This window comes from Triturus cristatus, chromosome 10, assembly GCF_964204655.1.
Source record: "Triturus cristatus chromosome 10, aTriCri1.1, whole genome shotgun sequence".
NCBI lineage: Eukaryota > Metazoa > Chordata > Amphibia > Caudata > Salamandridae > Triturus > Triturus cristatus.
In genome coordinates this window covers 303,413,926-303,430,374 of record NC_140593.1, presented here as the reverse complement: position 1 = coordinate 303,430,374, position 16,449 = coordinate 303,413,926, and the positions used below count along the sequence as shown (strand labels likewise).

At 46.3% G+C, this 16,449-nt stretch overlaps 1 protein-coding gene across 3 annotated transcripts in view; it reads right to left on the bottom strand.

Moving 5' to 3' along the window:
- Positions 1 to 16,449, bottom strand: part of MINDY3 (MINDY lysine 48 deubiquitinase 3) — a 256,241-nt gene that overhangs the window by 136,814 nt on the left and 102,978 nt on the right. For all 3 annotated transcript variants that reach the window (XM_085631243.1, XM_085631242.1, XM_085631241.1), the window contains exon 10: positions 12,275 to 12,345. In XM_085631243.1, the coding sequence (XP_085487369.1) occupies positions 12,275 to 12,345 (71 nt within the window). The remainder of the gene's footprint in view (positions 1 to 12,274; positions 12,346 to 16,449) is intronic.

Below are 16,449 nucleotides of genomic sequence, written 5' to 3'. Positions count from 1 at the left end.
GTTCGGGGTCCTGCCAGTGGACGGTCTTGGTCGTTCCTCTTCTTTTTCCTCTTCCTCTGCCCCTCCCTCTGTTTAGAAAAGGTGGGATCTGATACTGGTGGTAATTGGGTATCGGATTCTGTCCCATGGGGCCGTTCCATATAGGTTGGGGACCCATCCATGGTCCTTGGTACATGGGTGTCTGGAAAGGGTGCGGGGGAAAAACCTGGAATAACGGTGGTGGAGGTGGTTGATGTCTATACCCACCTCTTGCTCTTGATTGTCTGGTCTCGTAGTTGGATTCACTCCCAGTGGAATCCGACCTCCCGGAGCTGCGGCTGCTGACATCGTCAGAGGAGGTGTCTACGTTGGAGAACACATAATCATCTTTAGTATAAGGATAGATTTTCTCCTTATCGAACCGTTTTACGTCTTTTTGCAATTGGTTGATCTTTTGTTTAGTTAAATATTCTTTGTGTTCATTAATTTCAAGATTAATCTCTGAGAGTTTTGATTTAAATGCAGTGATAGAAATCCCAGTTTTAAGTCTGTTCTCAGACAGGTTGATTTGGATGAGTAGGTCATCTGATAGACGTTTTGCTGTATTTATAATTAATATCAGCCAATCACGTGTACATTTCCAGGATATTCTTGACCATTCACGGCGGAACGTCAGATCTTCCAAGAATATCCTGGGTGCCAGAGTTATCAACAGGCCGTTGGGAGCTATGTTTGCTCTCAAATATTCAGTCATAATAGTCCCATGTAGGGCTGTTTTAATCTGCAGTTTACGTAGAGTTTGGAGTGACCTCCAGTCATCGTTACCGCTCCCTGATGGTGCATTGCCATCTTCTGAGAGTAATGATGGAGCTCTCAAAATCTCTGCTACCATATCATCATCGAAGCTTAGACCAGGGTTGTCCATCGTGTCAGTTGGATGTTAGCTCTTTCCAGTTAGGATCTCGACCACATGTGTCTAATGGGAAGTGAGGAGAGTGAGAAAAGAGAGGAAAAAAGAAGGCTACAGATGTCCCACGGCCAATGGCCGTTCTGAAATTCAACAAATCAATAAGAGAGGGGACTAGGAGCTCGAGGATTGAAAGAGGTCCTGAACCAGTGCTCCTAAAAGTCATATACTATCCCAATGGATGGTTACAGTTCCTACAAAAAGAAAGAAAGTGATAGCCAAAGGATAAGCTATAGAAAGCAGGGGATGTCTCCAAATGCAAGGTGAGTGTGCAGAGTGAGGAGAGGGTACTCCTTGGTGTGGTACTTGGTGCCCTCACACACCCTTACGGATGTTTGGCATCATCATTGGGCACAGTTGCTCCTCGTGGGGGTGGCGCTGCAGTCCCTCACGGGCCCTTGGTTAGGGGCTCTCTGGCGGAGTTCTTTTAGGAGTTGCCGCATTTGTGAGTGTGGGTGTGTGGGTAATAGTGTGCTAGTGAGTGCAGGTAATAAAATTGAAACAGGGTCCAAACGAAGTTTAATTGGGAGGTCCCTGGTTCAAATTAAAACATGGACGGGGATGGAGATGCACGGTAGTGCTAATATGAGAGGGGAAACTGAACCAAATAAAGTCCCACTTCTCTCAACCCGTGTAGTGTATTAACAAAAAGTGCTCTAAAAAAAATCCTGGAAATGTACACGTGATTGGCTGATATTAATTATAAATACAGCAAAACGTCTATCAGATGACCTACTCATCCAAATCAACCTGTCTGAGAACAGACTTAAAACTGGGATTTCTATCACTGCATTTAAATCAAAACTCTCAGAGATTAATCTTGAAATTAATGAACACAAAGAATATTTAACTAAACAAAAGATCAACCAATTGCAAAAAGACGTAAAACGGTTCGATAAGGAGAAAATCTATCCTTATACTAAAGATGATTATGTGTTCTCCAACGTAGACACCTCCTCTGACGATGTCAGCAGCCGCAGCTCCGGGAGGTCGGATTCCACTGGGAGTGAATCCAACTACGAGACCAGACAATCAAGAGCAAGAGGTGGGTATAGACATCAACCACCTCCACCACCGTTATTCCAGGGTTTTCCCCCGCACCCTTTCCAGACACCCATGTACCAAGGACCATGGATGGGTCCCCAACCTATATGGAACGGCCCCATGGGACAGAATCCGATACCCAATTACCACCAGTATCAGATCCCACCTTTTCTAAACAGAGGGAGGGGCAGAGGAAGAGGAAAAAGAAGAGGAACGACCAAAACCGTCCACTGGCAGGACCCCGAACCGATGGTCCTACGAAGCAAGACCACAAGACCTTAGTGGTTAACCTATCCTCGAGGTCCCTCACTGAAGGAGAAAATAGACTGTTGGAAAAAGGCCTAGGATTTGTCCCTACACCAAAGGGAGATGATTTCACCCTGCACCAAGAACTACATCAGTTTTTTCGAAAAATCCGCCTAAGAGCATTTTTCCAAAATAAACCTGAGTCCCCACTCAGCGGGTCAGGCCTGAGGAATAAATCAAAATTCACACCCACTTCAGCCATGACCTTAAACGAGGTACTGACATTTGAACAAGCGGTTTTGAAGGAGGTCAATAACATCACCACTGATCGTCCGTTTGATAATCTCTCTAATGAAGAAAGATCACTGCTCAGACACCTTACAGAGGATGACACCATCATATTGAAACCTGCAGACAAAGGAGGGGCCATCGTCATCCAGGATAAATGTGTCTATGATGATGAATGCATACGACAGTTATCTAACAACAGATACTACGAATCCATCAATGAAGATCCCACCACACGCCTCTCGACCATGATACAACACTTGACGTCTGAAGCAGAGGCAGAGGGATGGATTACCAGGGAAGAGGCTCTATTCCTTCTGAACAGCAAGCCACGTACACCCTACTTCTACTGCCTCCCTAAAATTCATAAGGGTGTCTCCCCCCCCACCAGGTAGACCGATTGTGTCCGGGATCAACTCCCTTTTGGAACCCCTGAGTAAATTCTGTGATGTGTTCCTACGCCCCCTGGTGACCGAGACCCCGACGTACCTGAGAGACACCACAGAGGTACTCAACCTCATTGAGGGATTCGCCGCACCAGAGTCCATTAACCTGTTGGTCACCTTAGACGTGGAATCGTTGTACACTAATATTCCTCAAGATGCCACGTTGGCGGTCCTTGAACGAGCCCTCCGCAATATCGACCCATGGACGTCACCTACCCCGATTACCTTCATCTGTGACTGTGCGGCGATAGCACTCAAAGAGAACTTCTTCGCCTTTGAGAACAACCTCTATCACCAAACACAGGGCACCAGCATGGGGAGCACCTTTGCGCCGAGTCTGGCCTGTCTATACATGGCGAACTTCGAAGAAGAACACATTCTCTCAGACACCAACCCATATAACAACAATATCTTGTTATGGCGCAGGTACATCGACGACATAATCATCTTCTGGAAAAGGGATAAAGAGACATGCCAGACTTTTTTTTACGTGGATGAATACACTAAATCCATACCTTAAATTTGCAGGCACACTGTCATCTGATGCAGTACCATTTCTTGACCTTCTGATATCCCTGGAAGAAGGACGTCTGATGACCACCAACTATAAAAAGCCCACAGATAGGAACAGTTTACTCCTATTCCAAAGTCACCACCCGAAGGCACTAAGAAACAACTTACCGGTTGGGCAATTCCTCCGCCTACGCCGCAACTGTAATACGATCATTGAATTCGAAAAAGAGGCAGACACTCTAACAGAGAACTTGATACAAAGAGAATACCCAAAGAAAATCATAAAGCAGGCACGTAAAAGAGCAAGAAATAACCACAGAGAGGCCCTATTGGAAATCAAAGAAAAAACTACCTCAGATATACTAACATGTGTGACATCTTTTACCCCGAACTCCAACAAAATCCAGAGAATAATCATGAAACACTGGAAGATCTTGGAGATGGGAGAGTTCCAACCAGGACCTAAACCTCTCTTTGCATTCAAGAGAACACAAAATCTGAGAGACATGCTAGTCCACACACGCCCTAGGAACATTATCAAGACACAACCAACTTTATGGAATCTTCCCCCGGTAACTGGCCATTACCCATGCGGATCGTGCTCAGTATGCACACTGACTAGCAGCACTAAGGAACTTGATCTAGGACTTGCAAAACCTTGGAAACAAATACGCCATACCAACTGTAACACAAAAAATTGTGTGTACATGATCACCTGCCCTTGTGGTTCACGATACATTGGCATGACTATGAGACCAATCAAAACACGAATTGGGGAGCATAAAAGCACGATTCGGTGCAAACGTACAGCAACCAGACTACAAAGTCATTTCTTGGATAAAAATCACTCCCCAGAAAGCTTACGGTGGACCATCATCGAATCTAATCCCCAATGGTCGGCATCCACTCTGTTTAGGCAAGAACAACGATGGGTGTTTAGATTGAGAAGCAACAAAGGGGGACTGAATGAAGATATCCCCTGGGTTGAATTATCTTATTAATGGTAGATGACGAGATGATATCAGGTAGTTTGTTACAACAAGCACCACTATTTTGCAACCCAGCTAGATACTTCACTTTAGGCCACCAGCCCGATTACACTACCAAACAATCAGGGATAGTTGGGATAATAACACATGAATCTGGCAGGTCCCCGCTGACATTTCCCGTAATGACATTTCTCGTAATGACCACTGCTGTATCTGTAGCCTGGGGTGCTGCTTATTATCACTAACATTGTTTTGAGGCACCATCCAGCTACGGATACAATTATGATATAACTTGGTATAATCCCCTGAAAAGCAAGCGCAATATTATTCCAACATACCTCTGCTGCTTATATTACTTAGCCCCAGTATGTATTACCATTATTGCCACACTTACTGAACCGCCATAGGCACATCATGTGACATTCCTTTCGAGGCTTATAACGCTGTGATCCTACCCCCGAGTGGGAACATGATCGTTTTTAATACGTCTATTTTTCTTATCTGAGAATACCATCTTTAACAGTTATTAATTATAATTTCCGCTAACTCCACTTATTGATGTTATTTTCCAGTGTACACACATTTACCATAGTGATTTGTGTGTTGAGGTATTGCTCTATACCTCCCACCCCCTGACCCCACGGTATCCGTAACCAGCTCCATTCACTGAGTCCCCTATGGACTGTTTTACCACTCCAACATGGCCGCCAGAGCCAACAACCCAGCCCTTTACTGTCCTCCGTCGTACATGTTGACTGACGGGCACATTCCGATAGGACGTCATTAGTCGGAGCCTGCTTCCTGCCCGGCAGCACTACATAACCTACTGGTTTATGCACCCTGATGTCACCGGCAGAGCAACGCTCGGGTAGGTCACCCCGCAACGTAAGGCCACACGTCTAGTAAGTACCGGCACCTTATCACGGGACGCCCGAGCAGTATCCTCGATTCAGGTATTGTCAAGTCTTTCTTACCTATTAATACCTCTACTATTTACAGCCTTACAACGCGGCTCTAGCTGACGGAGCCAATCACCAAGTTGGAGAGGGTAGGCGTGTGCTCCCATTTTTTGTGTCTGCTTAATTTGATATGCACTGTTGTTTTGCACGTGACCTCCTCACGTGTACTTAGCACTAAGATTATACCGTGCTAGTTTATTCACAGGAGAGGACACCATAGTTACTATACGACCGGCACCTGCACCACCCTGCTATGGGTAGTCACTCCCCACCATATTCAGCGGAGATACAGGCTTGTTAACAGTTTTATCTCGTACTCTTTTGATGTGGAGAGCCTTCACAGCACCAACTCTTAGGGGTCGCTATGAAACACCAATATACCGATGTCTTCTCAGCACCATTGCAGTGTTGCATTCCAGTCAGTCACGAACGTCTCGTGTGTCACACGTAATTCCTATTATTAATCATCACCCTCACACCTTTTCTGTTTATGCTGGGTAGTATCCCGGTACCCTGCCGCGTAGTAAGCATGATCACCACGTATCAATCACCGGTGGTCTACATGCACTGGGCACCTTAGCACAGACTGTGCAAAAGTGTCCACATTATTACGGCACCCTTGATATGTTTTTCCTTTTCCCCCCCTCCCCCCTTCCTCGCTCCCCCCTTTTTTTGTTATGTCTCCTTTCAGGCTGTGATACAGGATTTTCGTATAAAAACAGATTCTGGACACGATCTGTCAAGCATACCAGACCTAGGTAACGAAAGGGATTACGGGCTGTCTTTTCCCGAACCCTTGTTTCTTATATTCTTCTTCTTTTGGTCCTGACGAAGCGCTCCTGGATCCAATAGGGACCATCAGATAGCGCGAAACATGTTGACCTGACTTTTTTTAGAGCACTTTTTGTTAATACACTACACGGGTTGAGAGAAGTGGGACTTTATTTGGTTCAGTTTCCCCTCTCATATTAGCACTACCGTGCATCTCCATCCCCGTCCATGTTTTAATTTGAACCAGGGACCTCCCAATTAAACTTCGTTTGGACCCTGTTTCAATTTTATTACCTGCACTCACTAGCACACTATTACCCACACACCCACACTCACAAATGCGGCAACTCCTAAAAGAACTCCGCCAGAGAGCCCCTAACCAAGGGCCCGTGAGGGACTGCAGCGCCACCCCCACGAGGAGCAACTGTGCCCAATGATGATGCCAAACATCCGTAAGGGTGTGTGAGGGCACCAAGTACCACACCAAGGAGTACCCTCTCCTCACTCTGCACACTCACCTTGCATTTGGAGACATCCCCTGCTTTCTATAGCTTATCCTTTGGCTATCACTTTCTTTCTTTTTGTAGGAACTGTAACCATCCATTGGGATAGTATATATAAAAATAGCCTTTGTATTATACCAAAACACATTAGATAATATTCACACAATTTACACTGTGCCAACTGGCACTGGGCAGAATTTTACAAGGGATTATATGTACAGGGGACAGGGCCACATGGACCACTGTCAGGAATTAGCACTTTTAGAACATAGCACTTAGAACATAGGATATAAAATTACTGTAGCACAAAATAGAACATGTAGCGCACAACCAGTAACCACTGGTAACAGGTAAGTACCACCTACGCAACCCTAACCACCTTAGGAAAATATCGCGCAGGGAACCAGGACCTCACTAGCAACACCTGTACTAGGAGAAAAACAACCACCTAAGCATCACAATACCTGTAGGGGTAAACGCACATGACGCATAAAAACACATTCAGAGGTGCAGGTTTAGGAACAATAGCGCAAAACTCACATTGGCCACCACCTGTGGCAGTCCCTAGGCCAACTGGCCTTTCAGGGGCTCAAACGCCCTTCCTCCACAAAGTCAGGGCTGGACTGCGCAGGCCAATGCTCACAGGGGCACAACCTAAACGTGGCAGCTGCCCACTAAGTGCTGGGCAGCTGTGGGGACTGAGCGTGGGCACCACTGTGCCCTGTAAAACAAATATAGCAGTTGTTGGAGCCTCTCCTGGACTCTAGAACAAATATGGCCCCTTGGGAGTCCCTCTGGACTCTAGACAAATTATGCCCTCGTTGGAGCGCACTCGCTCTGAGCACGCAATGCCCCCGTACGTTGGAGCCTCACGGGGCTCGTAAACACACAATGCGGTCCCGTTGTTGGAGTCCCCAGCACTCTAAAATACCCAATGCGGGACCGCTTCGTAAAGGAGAAGGGAAGCCCTCACTCACTGGCAGCACCCGTCGGCACTTCTCTCGCGGCGGGGCTGGGTGCAGTCACGGCGCTTCTTCTCGTCTTTCTCTCCTTTGGAAAGCGCGGGGTAGGCTCCCGTCCGCTGCCTCCGACGACGCCCTCACTTCACCCGGGCCCCCTCCTAGGACCCGGGACTCTAAGGCAACAGGTCAGCACGTCCCAGTGCGGAGTAGGCTTCCACCTGGGTCGGGGGATGCGGCACTCTTCTGGCTGCAGGAGTGCGGGGTAGGCTCCCGTCCGCTTCCTGGTTCCGGGACGAGGCTTCCGTCCCGCGGCCCGCCCCCAGGGGATGCCCGACTTCCTTTTTACTCGGCCGGGGCGGTGATTTCGATCCGGCGGCAATGACGGGTGGGCTCCCTCAAGAAAAACAAGGCAATAAGCGGGGTGGGCACCCGCGACAGCACCAGTATGCGGGGTGGGCTCCCGCTATGGAAATAATTAAATAAGCGGGGTGGGCACCCGCCAACAAGCACTCAATGCGGGGGAATCCCTACGTCGGGGGTTCCGCTGTAAAGGATCGCAGCTCAGCGCTGCTGGCCACAAATGAAGGCGCTTCTTAGTCCAGACAAGGCACTTCTCCCCCACGGGAAGAAGGGCAAGTAAGAGCACTTCTTCTAGGCGCTAGGTTCAGTGAAAGTTTTCAGAAGCAGGGGGGCAAAGACTGGGCCCAGGGGCCAGCTCACAGGGCCCTCCAGTGGCGGTCTCTCCTGGCGCCCAGCAGCAGCAGGCCCCCCTCAAGTTAGGATCAGCAAGAGAACATTTTTCATGGGGTCACAGCCCCTTCTTATACACAGAACACCTTTGTCTCAAGGTGCAGGGGAGGGGCGAACCAGATGCAACTGGTTCTTGAGCACTTTGTTTTGCTCAGCTCCTCTCCCTATTCACAGGGCAGGCCAGGGTCATCAGTCGCACCACAGGGGGCGGAGCCAGCATTGTGTGGGGGAAAACCCAGCCCTATTCAGGACCCAGGTGTACTCCTCCCACCCATCTAGCTGCTGATCTCCCTATTCACCACTGGGTGACTCCTCCTGACTCTGGGGATTCCCTAGCCCGTCACATGACCTCAGCCAGCCAATCGCCAGACAAGGCACACATTTCACACTGCACACAGAAGTGCCCACTTCTAGAAGTGGCACTTCCATACTAGGTACATGCACGCCGCACACATCATTGCGCAGCATTTCATCACACGAGTCCGCACATACCCAGACTCGACCCTGCACACCCCACGCATCAGGAACTACCAGGGGCACATACATTCCCCATGCATTCCTATGGGAGGGCAGGCCTATCTCACCACATGCATTCAGAGTGCGCGCGCACTTTACTCTGGGACACAGGGAAAGTGCGCAGAAACCAAAAATCACTACCACCAGGTCACCAGTAAAAGCAAAAAGTTTAGGGGTGAACCTGCCAGAAGGGCCAAGTTCAACACAAAACAACAGTATTAGTCAGCAAGGAAAAGCAAGAAGATACACTTCCCAAAAACCGAACACTAGACGAAAACCGGAGGGTGCCTACACGAATCTGAGGTGCAGGGACGGTCAGCTGGCTCGATGGCTTGGTACTGTGTGAGAGGGTGAACTCCGGGTCGGTAGCTCCCGTTGCGAGTAATGCACTACAACAACCAGGATCCTTCACGACGGGGAGCAGAACACTAGGGGCAGACGCGGGCAAGTCGCGACCAGGAGAAAAGACACACCCACATCTCATTTTTCCACAGCGCGACAAGGAGGTGGAGAGGGGAGGAGCTAACCTGGGAAATGGTGTTGCACCACCATTGAAAGCGAGGCTAAACCAGGAAGAGGCGTCATTGACCAGCGGAAGCGAAGAGCGGTAAGATGAGTCTAGTGCGGAAGGAGTGCAAGACGCCAAGCAGACTGTGGAACACGAGGACGGCGAACGGAGCAGAGACGAGGAGAAAGAAGAAGCAGACGACCACTTGATCGAAGAGTGGTGGCGTCCCCCGGAGGAGGCTGAAGAGCGGCCGCAACTCAGGAGAGTTGCGGTGGAGCGGGTGAGTGATGCTGGTTTGGGAGAAAGCGGGGTGGATTAGACTAGGGTGGAGGGAGGATCATGGGCAGGAAATCGCATCCTGTTGACACAGCAAGTGAGAATAAACCCTTCTAAACAATTGTGGGTGCATTCTCTGGTTGTTTTTATCCACTGCATCCAGATCCCATACACTCTGAACCCTTCCCTCTACTCCTCCACATCGTATCGTCTTTCACTAAGAGTCAGACTGCAAGTAATCCCTAGACATTGGTGTTGGTGACTGGTTTATAGTCGCCCTGTATTCCCACAGTTTCACTGACGGCCTCCATTTTGTTCCCTCTTTACGAGCCTTCGGTGAAGACAGCACCACGGACGAACCCGAGCATCATTTCCTGACCACCGGTCCTACAACAGAAGGCACGGAAGCGGCGGTGTCACCTCCCCCAACCTGAGAGAGAGAACCCTGAACTGGAAGAAGAGTGACCCCACCCAGCAGCAAAGCCAAAAACTGTGTTACTTGATAATAAAGCACCCACCGTTCGACAATATATTCGGCCTCCGCATCTGTATATCCGACCTGCCCTCCCACACACTGTTATTATACCTTGCTGTTGTAAACAAACATATATGTTATTTACAACACTGACCCCAAGTAGAAATAAACTATGCCGAATCCAGTTGTTTAAATATGGTCACAAAAAGCTCTATACTTTACTTCCATATTTACTTTTTGTGCACACATTTTCTAATCTTTTTGATGACTGCTCTATGAAAATCTTATCCATTAATGTGTTTTTTGTACAACACTTTTCCTGTACAGCTAGGTCCTTGCTCTACAAAATGGTGTATATCAATTTCAGGTGTAATGGAAAGAACTTCGAAGCAATGGTGTGCAGTGAGATAGAGGAGTTCTCACTTGCAAGTTCTGATATGTTTCAAAGAGGACAAAATCAGTTAACCAACCCCTGCCCAGTGACCACAGCTTGGAGAGAAATAACTGAAAGTAATCCGAATGAAATATCATTAAATAGCAAAACAGGAGCGAACCAGACAGGCTGAGCAGTGGGTGTACTAAAATGCTAGACCAATTTAGAAAGAAACTAATTTTAAAAAAGGGCCAGTGTGCCACTCAACAAATGAATTAAAGATCGCACGTAGTAGTTAGATCATTATTAACATCCTCTAGCAAAGTGGTTAGCGGGATCCCTTAGGAGTCTGCAGTCCCTCGCTCATCCAGCTCTTCAAAACCTACATTTTCCATAACACAAATAAGTTATCAGTACCATGGGTACTTTCAAAAGTATGAGGCTGACACCCAGAATCCCATCAATCTTACGGAAAAATCTAGAGAAACTGGGTAAGGTTACAGAGTACCTGAATCGCACCCAAAGTGGTATTTTTTTTTTAAATTGAGGAAGGACTGAAGATTTCCTCTTGGGTATGGAGCATACCCCCAAATCTTTCATTTTTTGAATGAAAGTCATCTTCAACTACAAATCCATTCAGATTACAAGACCATCTACATTCCACTCCTTTTGAAAATGTATCCATTCCTCCAGACGGACCAGTCAAACAGAGCTCACACAAGACCTGGTGTTGGTGTGTTTGGACTACTGTAAAATTATCCATACTGGCTTTCCCAAAAACTGTACGACCATGTTACAAAGATTACAAAAGCAGACAGCTGCAAAGTGCCTCTACCTACAAAGATGTAATCATAGCAAGCCAGCACGGAAGGATCTTCGTTGGTTTCAAACCAAATACATAATACATATTAAATATCAGTCCAACATGAAGAAAAGCTTACTAGAGCGAAGGCCCAAACTATCTTCCAAGTCTGGTTTCCTAATACATTACAACAATAAACCTAAGACCGGCTTCCACCCATTTTATCCACCGGCAATCCTTGAAAAATCTGGACCTTCGTAGAGCCACAGCTTCTGGACATTTTACATCAAATTCAGAAAACTCTTTAAACCAGAGTTATTCAACACAGCTTTCAAGTAGAAGTCTATATCTCTAAGCGGAGTCAGCGAAGAATGTCAGAGATAGGACCAGTTCCCATAACCAGCTTAAATATCGCCCACTTAATTTCCTATTCATTTTCTTTATTTTGTAAGCTTTTTCGTTGAGTGCTCTGAAGGGAGATAGGTGTTTGAGGTGCTAAACAAAACTCCTAAATAAAATAAATAAATCCTGGTGCACCCTAAGATTTGATTTACTTATTCTTCGGTTTAGGCATGCATCACAACAGAGAAAAATAAATCATCAATTTGCATGGACGTATCGAACTTTAGCACAAAGCATTTACACAAGACAAACTTTTAGCAGCAACTGCAGCTGTGCTACCTGATTTAACTCCGATGAATGCATAAATAAGAATTATTCTGAATGGGCAGTAATCCAATTTGGTTGATGGGATCACAACAGGCATAAACATCTTTTTAGAACATTTCACATCGTAAGCCAAGATTCAAAGTGTTTTTTGTTTTCATTTGATCTGGAGAGAAAATATTAAGCTATTTACAAGTTAACATGTTCGACTAACAAGGAAGACGCATTACTTACAACCTACCTTACAGTATCTTAAAGCCTCCATCAAAGTCAAAAACCCCACAGGGGCCTGACTCCGTATGCCCAAAAGTTCTGTGAAGAAAAAAACAATTTAAAAAGTACAGGTTTTAGTATTCTACTATTGTCACAAAACCCAATGTAAGCAAAATCATGACAGCTGTCACAAATGCATTTGTAGCAAAATGAAAACTTTTTCAGGTACTATAACAAAAAGTGCTCAATTCAAATAATAAAAACAAGTAAAAATAGCGACATGAGATTAGGGGCAACAAAAAAAGGTAGAGGATCGGGGAAGGCATTTCCCATGGACAAGGGAGGGCATGGCAGAACGATAAAGTAATATGGAGAAAGTGCATTGAATTGTGCTGGGATACATTTTCGAGACACTATTATTTTAAGCAAATCATTGTCCTCAAGAATATGATCTTCAAACATATTCAAAGATACTAATCTAATATAATTTATCAATAGTTATTGATGTATTGCTTATTCTGAATAGCAAGTTCTCCTTTTCAGGAACTAACAACAGTCCACGATTTGCATGCTGCAAAGTCTTCCCTTGCAGTGGCCCAGCAGCAGTTGCGGTCAGGGGGAGAGTGTAGGCTTTCCTGGTTGCCAGTCCTTTGCCGAACAGGCCTTATAAGGGGCTGCTTGTGTCAGGCATCATATGGCAGTGCCTTGAGATACAGAGTGGCCATACGGTTAGTTCTCCTCTCACTGCTCTGATTTGCTCATAGTAAAGGGAGTCTGTGTAGCTGTGCTTAGGCATTTTCCTATCTTTATAACCGCAGCAAGCGAGTCCCGCATGCCCTCCTCCTCACTCCCCGATGAATAGGGAGAACCTTAGCCTAATCTTTTAAATATTATTAAGTCCCAACTAAGTAGGCCATAGTGCCCATAAAGGCAAGGTGTAGGTAGGGCACACAGACATTAATGTTCCACATATCCATGGAGGAGTGTGGCTCAATGGTTAGAGCGGCAGACCCTGAAGCAGAGTTCTGGCCAGGGATCAGGGTTCGATTCCCGCCTCGGCGGGGCTCGGGCTCAATTTCCTCGGACCTGTCTATTCTCGCCTCGGTGCCTATTGTAATCTCGGGCCCCACGCTGCAACTCTGGGCAATAGCTTGCTTAGCCTCCACACCGGCCCCAACAGCGCTAAGGATGCCTGGCTTCACCCTGGGGGTGCCCAGGAGTGGACACTTCACAGCGAAAGCCAGGAGGGGTTCCACAGCGGTATGAGTATCAGCGCCAGGAAACCGCAAAAGGCGACACCGCAAGGTGTCCGTCTGGTGACAGTGCGCTCTAGAAGTACCTTGACATTTAAATTTTACATTTACATTCCACATATCCTTACAGTGAAATATCCTCAAAAAGGACTTTTCACTGTAGCAAGGCTGGCTGCTGCCGTAGGAATCATTGGGCTACATGGTTACATTTATGTTAAAACCTGGATTGGTAGCAGCTAGAGAAATACTTCTCCTATTTATTTGAATTGTCTTTTAAATCTCTTTTAATGGTAAGGTTGGATTTAAAATATTTTGTTGGCCACTTATTTTAAAATACGACAATCAAAGGATGGGAAAAAAAAAAAAAAAAAAAAATCCGCAGTTTGCTTAGTTCACACGAGAATGCAGGGACCTTAGAACTCAACTTGCCTCTGCAATCCGATCAAATAACGTGACTCAAGTGAGGGAAACAAGGCGAAGCTACAAGAAAGCAATTCTCAAAGCCAAAAAGGACTGGGAAATGGAGCGTTGGTCACTGATCAGCGATGCTTGCGCAAAAAAAAAAAAAAAAAAAAAAAAAAGACACATTTTCTGGCCTTTAGTAACTAGGGGAGAGGAAAATAGGTCCCAGTCACCTCACAATAACATTGCTGTCGAGGAATGGCATCACCACTTCTCGTCTCTATACACTGGAGGGCCTGTTCATGCTAACAAAGACCCAACAGTCAATTATAACAGCTCTGAGATTGATGGACTCTTCTCCTTAGCTGAAATAAGATCCAGTATCAATGCAGTTATTGGTTCCAAAGCCCCCGGTCGAGACACTATCCCTGGCAACCTATTTCTCAGTAACATTGAGAATTGGTCATTGTATATTCTGGCCCTGGCCAATGGTATAGCCGCCAGTTCCGCAATTCCTTCCTCAGGAAAGGGGCAGAGGTAATCCCAGTGTTTAAGAAGGGTGATCGCTCACTTCACTCTAACAATAGACCTATTAGGCTGATCGACAGTGCCCAAAAGGTCTTTGACCGAGCATTTCTTACGAAAATACAAGTTTGGATAGTAGACAACATTCTGACCCCTTTTCAAGCGGGTTTAGACAGCAAGTCAGCACTGTCGATCAGGTCTTCCATTTCCGATTGATTACTTGGAAGACCGTGACAATATCTCGGGGAAGCTTATATGTAGCTTTTATTGATTTACGGTCTGTTTTTGACCTTATCTGAAGACATAAGCTATAGTGTGTCTTGAAAGAAATGGGTCCCACCCGAAATGTTGCAGTTGAACGTTCGCCTGCATGAGAACAACTATGCAAGGTTACACTGGGGTAACCAGGGTCAATTGAAAGACCCAATCAGGGTTGACAGAGTGGTCCGACAAGGGTGTGTAATGGCGCCCACTCTCTTCTCACTCTTCATTAATGGTGTTGTCCAGTTTCTTGCTGAGAGCCCAGCCGATGCACCGACCCTGGGGGGGAGGGGGCGGGGGATACAAGGTAACAACTTTACTTTTTGCAGACAACACTTTGATAGTTTCCAAGACCCGAGTGGCCTGCAATACCTCCTAATACGCTTTGAGTCTTTTCGCACATTAATAGGTCTTGAGATAAACACAGCAAAGACCAAGCTTTTAATGATTACCCCTCACCGATCTTTTAAGGGAAAGCTTTTTCTAGAGGGGAAACCACTAGAGGGAGTACCTTTCATAACATAGTTATCACTCTTTCCGATGACCTTTCCTGGAGACACCACGTTAAGAGGCAGAACCTCCAGCTAAGACGCACCTCAGGGGCTTTGATCAAGGAGCACAAGATCTCATCAAGGAAGCCAAGAGCGGCTCCCATCTGCATTTACAATCATAAAGCAGTAGGAGCGGCTCTCTATGGGGCAGAACTCTGGGGGGTTCGAAAAACTGGATGCACTCTTAGTGACTGAAAATAAATTTCTGAGATCACTTTGCTCTCTGCCGCAGAGTACCCCCCTGCAACCGCTGAGATTTGATAGGGCAGATTTCTGATTGTTCAAAAAGCGCAGTTACGCTCCTTGCTCTTTTGGCTACGCTTGAAAAACATCCCTGAGCTAAATCCATATGCTGCTGCTTTGGACGAGGTATATGCGCTGGACCGCCATAAGAAATATCGTCTGGCTAGCCAGGGTGAAAAAATTGTTGTCCACCCTAGGAATGGAAGGCATATGGAACGCCGATACTCCTGAATCACTTCCTACCAAAGCCTAGGTTAAGAAACGTTACTAGGACTGGGTGGAGCAGTCCCTTATCTCCCATCCATCCGGGGGCAGTTTGATACTTGATTTCATGGAGTTCAAACTGGAAGGCGCCTTTGAGCAATATTTGGAGGTTATTTCAAATCCCCAGGACAGGAAACTCTATATGCTATTCAGATTTGACTCCCGTCCCGTTAGCACCTTTGTTGCCTCCTGGCACCAGTCCATGTCCACATCTCACCTTTGCCCTGGCTGCTCTTCTGCAGCAGAGTCCATCAGTCACATACTTTTTGCATACTCTAGGTACCATCTTCTGAGATCTAGGTGGACAGCACCTGTCAGTAGACAACTAGGTACCCGTAATCACAGTGATACACTATGAAGCGTAAACTCTGATTCTAGCATGCTAATTGTCTGTGGCGTTGCTAAATTTTTGGGCAAAATGTGGATCAGTAGGAGGTATGCATTGACCATGTAATTGATGTATCTTTTTGGTATTTTAATATTTCTTAAATGATTTTATACATGTATGTATTTATTAGTCTTGTTTTGAACTAACCTTAGAACTGTACCTGCATGACGGGTCATGCCGTTATTTCTTACGTCAGACTTTTGTAGTTACAGTTTTTGGATACAATTTTTAGCTACTCTTAGCGCTTTTTTAACTCGGTTTTATTATTTGTATTAGATGGTCTGAGCTTGAACCAGCCATTGGAAATCAGTAATCA